We start from the raw sequence: 3,946 nt of genomic DNA, 5'->3' as shown, positions 1-3,946 counted from the left end.
AAATATTCAACTAAATTTAAGATAATTAAGAAACTATATGGCAACTTAATCCAATGCATTTCTTTAGCCATTGCATCTTTTCCATAAAGACAGTCGGCATAAATGAAACAGACAACCCTGAGCAAGCCAGAGTTACACAGTAAGTATCTCATTATTGTCCAGCAATCCAGCAACAGGTAAAATGCAGGAAAAACGTAACTGTTCGATAACTTCTTTTAGTTTGTCATTTTGTGACTTTGCCGGCTCTGAACGGTGGGCAAAGACCGACGGTTATGTTGAGAGGTTGAAGGAGGCTGGAAAAATTAACACGTCCTTGTTAACACTCGGAAAATGCATCGAGACACTGCGTCACAATCAGCAACACCCAGGTACATGAGCATCTTTTTAAAACTTAGTCTTATCTCCTCATTTATATCTTCAATGTTTTGAATTGCAATATGACTGACAAAAACATGGTTTCCCTTTCTGTAATTAATTTGCAGACAATGTTCGTGTTGTGCCGTACCGTGATTCACGCTTGACTTGGTTATTTCAAAGCTTCTTGATGGGGTATGGGAGAGCGTGCATGATTGTTAACGTGAATAAATGTTCGTCAGTTTTTGACGAAAATTTCAGTGTAATGAAATTCACTGCTATTGCAGTTGAGGTAAAGTTTGTGTGTTATTTTTTACGTAATTTTTGTTATTTTAATAGAAGGATAAGCTACAACTATTTTCAATAGCTTGAATGAGTGTATTAGTGGATGATTTATTTAGAGCACAAAACGCTTAATAAAAGTTATTGTAACAAAGTTACTGTAATTGAAGGTGAAGTGTCCTAAACAATTGGTTATTAGAATAACTGTTTTTTAGCCTTGATCAAGTGATAGGAGCTAAATACATTTTTTGTGACGTTCCTGCTATAGTTTCAGATGTAGTTATGTGAAAGTCTGCACTGCAGTTGTTGTGTTTACTTGTTCTTGTAGTAGAATCTGCTTATGATTCTGATCAGGAAGAAGACACCAGTGATAAACAGCATGATTATGCTTCCTGGAAAAAAAAGGGAGGTAAGAAATTTAAAAAAACTGGCGACACCTTTCATATCTTCTATATGATGTCCATGCAACTCTTTGCAATTAAATATTTATTTTGCTGAGACCTAAAAATATTTTTATCTTTATGCAGAACAAATTGGTTGGTGTCATCGATCACTTGCAAAATTCTTTAAAAGAAGAAAAAGCAAAGGTTTAAATAACTGAGACGAATCTGCGTGAACTGTTACAGCAGATGAATCATCAAGTGGTGAATATTGAAAGGAAGGTGTAAGTAATACATCGGCTTATATTTATCGTCAACCCAAGCGATTACCATTTTGTTTAACATAGGATCAACATATTTCTTTATGTTTAAGGGCAAGATTGCAATGTCGACAAGATGTTTTACAGAACTTATACTCGACCAAACTTCCTCTTGAGGAAGACGAGCTGGATGAAAAATTGCAAGTGAGTTGGCTTATCGATCGATGAAATCAGAATATCTAAATCACCGTCCTATTTTTGTCCTTCCCAGAAAAATTTTTTTTGCATGTCATCTTTATGGCTGTACTCTTTGCTACCTAATGTATTTTCGGTTAATTTGGCTTAATTGTCTTCAGTTACACTTTATACTCCTGAAATTTTAGGTTTTAAACCAGTTTTTTTGATACACTAGACTACTTTCAAAGAACATGCGGAGAAGGTGCAAAACCTAAACCAAATAATTGCGAATCTTGAAAGCAAGCTTCAAGAAACCCAGGAACTGGTAAAGCAAAAGGATGCAGGTTATTATTTAAATTTGCTCACTGATGTCATTTCCAAAATCTTAATCTATAAAATGAAGATGTAAATCTACGTTACCCATACAGCAAGTTTTTTGTTATTGAATTTGATTCTTCATGGTACAAGGAAGAAAATGATGTTACCATTAGCAAAACAAGTTTTACAATGACAAAATTTTTATTTTAACAGTAACGTATATCACACCATGCAGTGTTTTTCGCATTTTGAGAATAATAAGCCTGCACCATGGCGTTGCCGTCATTCGTTACTGGACCGGTTTTTAATGGCAAATATATCTCATTTCCATGTCTTTTTACATGTAAAGCTATATTAGCTATGGTCCATGTTCTTAATGTAGTTAATGTTGGAATACTTTCTTTTCTGGAATTCTGTTTTGTAATGACTAATGAGTAACGGAACAGATAACTTTCTGGTATTTGGGAAACTAGCGTTATAGAGCAAACAAAATTGTTTTTAACTAGATCTCAAGATTGAAATCTCATCTTCACTTTAAACTTTTAACTTTTGCTGCGTAGTTTGTTTGGTCTCACTCGTGCAGGCATTCCTTTTTAAAGTTAATCACAGTTTAACGGTTAGTGAATGCTTCAGCAGCTACAATTTCAATTTTGTAATCGGAAAACAGTGCAGCATACAAACAAGTAAAACAATTTCAATTATGACCATTACTTGAAACATCAGTATATTTTATCGACTTGCAGACATTAAAGATTTGGAAAAGAGTAAAGCTGACAGTTTGTTGAAAGTGCGAAAATACGAAACTTTGCACAAAGAACATGAAGATGGTGGGTGAAATAGGCCGCGTCTTTTATTGTGTTATTACTGTTTGCTTCGTGCTACCTAATTTTATTTTGCTGTATTGCAGAGTTAATTTCTTGAATTCTCACTGATTATTTCAGGGCGTGAAGTAATAAAGGAACAGCTTCAACAACTAGAAGAAATGAAACAAGCACTTAAACAAAAGGAGGCGGAGATAGAGAAATTGATGAATGTATGTATAAAATATTTGACTTATTAAACTAACTTTTTTACACTGACCATACTGTTAAAAGCATGAAAGAAGCACAAGACGAAATGAGGCAGGAGAGGAAGAATTATTTAAAAGAATCGATCCTTTCCTACCTAATGCATTTTCGGTTAATTTGGCTTAATTGTCTTCAGTTACACTTTATACTCCTGAAATTTTAGGTTTCAAACCAGTGTTTTTGATACACTAGACTACTTCCAAAGAAAATGCGGAGAAGGTGCAAAACCTAAACCAAATAATTGCGAATCTTGAAAGCAAGCTTCAAGAAACCCAGGAACTGGTAAAGCAAAAGGATGCAGGTTATTATTTAAATTTGCTCACTGATGTCATTTCCAAAATCTTAATGCATAAAATGAAGATGTAAAACTACGTTACCCATATAGCAAGTTTTTTGTTATTGAATTTGATTCTTCCTGGTACAAGGATGTTATCATTAGCAAAACAATGACGAAACACAAGACTTCACAAAGTTTAGATCAAAGATGACGAACATGCGGCCCGCAGATGAAGCGAATTATATGAAGCGAATTATGTTCTAGAGTTTTCGATATTATAGTTGTAATGTTTTGCGAATTTGATGGAAAGTTGTATAATAAAGATCAAAACGCAAATGTCTCATAAAACCTGTAACTCTCAGCACGTGGTTGTTCAGTTTTGAGTGAGACCTGACCCGAAATACAACCATCTCATGCATGATCACAGTCATCTTTCCCGCATGACGTAGGTTTAATAATGTTGTCACATCGTAAATTTCGTGATATGATGACGTCGTTAGGGTAAGGTGTAATGCATATCTTAGTTCAACAGCTCCAATAATCAACAAACTGTTTTTATTGTTCTAAGAAACAATCAACCAGTTGAGATTAAAATCTCCCACAGGGCTGGTCACCGCCGTCTGAGTGAGATGAAACCGCTGTAGTCACGGTCCAATAATTATCGGAAACGTGCAAATTTGGGGAGAATTTCTCAATTCATCATCATTCGATAAATACGTGCAAGCGTCGTATATGAAGACATTACTAAACAGGCTACAGCACAACATCAATGCTTTGCAAATTCCATCAATGACATTGTAACGCAATACGACGATATACTGGAAAGCTTAA

The 3,946-nt window shown here is 34.7% G+C and overlaps 1 protein-coding gene across 1 annotated transcript; it reads left to right on the top strand.

Annotated features, from left to right (window-relative positions):
* Window positions 1–505: 505 nt before the first annotated feature.
* Window positions 506–3,211, top strand: LOC143458859 (uncharacterized). The gene is made up of 8 exons (XM_076955739.1): window positions 506–646; window positions 965–1,045; window positions 1,164–1,300; window positions 1,390–1,480; window positions 1,689–1,797; window positions 2,515–2,598; window positions 2,713–2,804; window positions 3,031–3,211. Exons 3-8 carry the CDS (start codon window positions 1,266–1,268, stop codon window positions 3,202–3,204), a joined length of 585 nt encoding a protein of 194 aa, XP_076811854.1. The 5' UTR covers window positions 506–646; window positions 965–1,045; window positions 1,164–1,265; the 3' UTR covers window positions 3,205–3,211.
* Window positions 3,212–3,946: the final 735 nt, after the last annotated feature.

Source organism: Clavelina lepadiformis, chromosome 5 (genome assembly GCF_947623445.1).
Source record: "Clavelina lepadiformis chromosome 5, kaClaLepa1.1, whole genome shotgun sequence".
In the NCBI taxonomy this organism is placed as follows: domain Eukaryota; kingdom Metazoa; phylum Chordata; class Ascidiacea; order Aplousobranchia; family Clavelinidae; genus Clavelina; species Clavelina lepadiformis.
The sequence above is the reverse complement of the archived record's forward strand: the minus strand, read 5'-3'. Positions and strand labels throughout refer to the sequence as shown.

Bases quoted from the DNA above. Each gene is read 5' to 3' on its own strand.
- LOC143458859 (XM_076955739.1), top strand. From the start codon at position 1,266: ATGAATCATCAAGTGGTGAATATTGAAAGGAAGGT. The intron at 2,599-2,712 runs GTGGGTGAAATA...TGATTATTTCAG, and splicing joins GCACAAAGAACATGAAGATG to GGCGTGAAGTAATAAAGGAA. The intron at 2,805-3,030 runs GTATGTATAAAA...TTGATACACTAG, and splicing joins AGATAGAGAAATTGATGAAT to ACTACTTCCAAAGAAAATGC.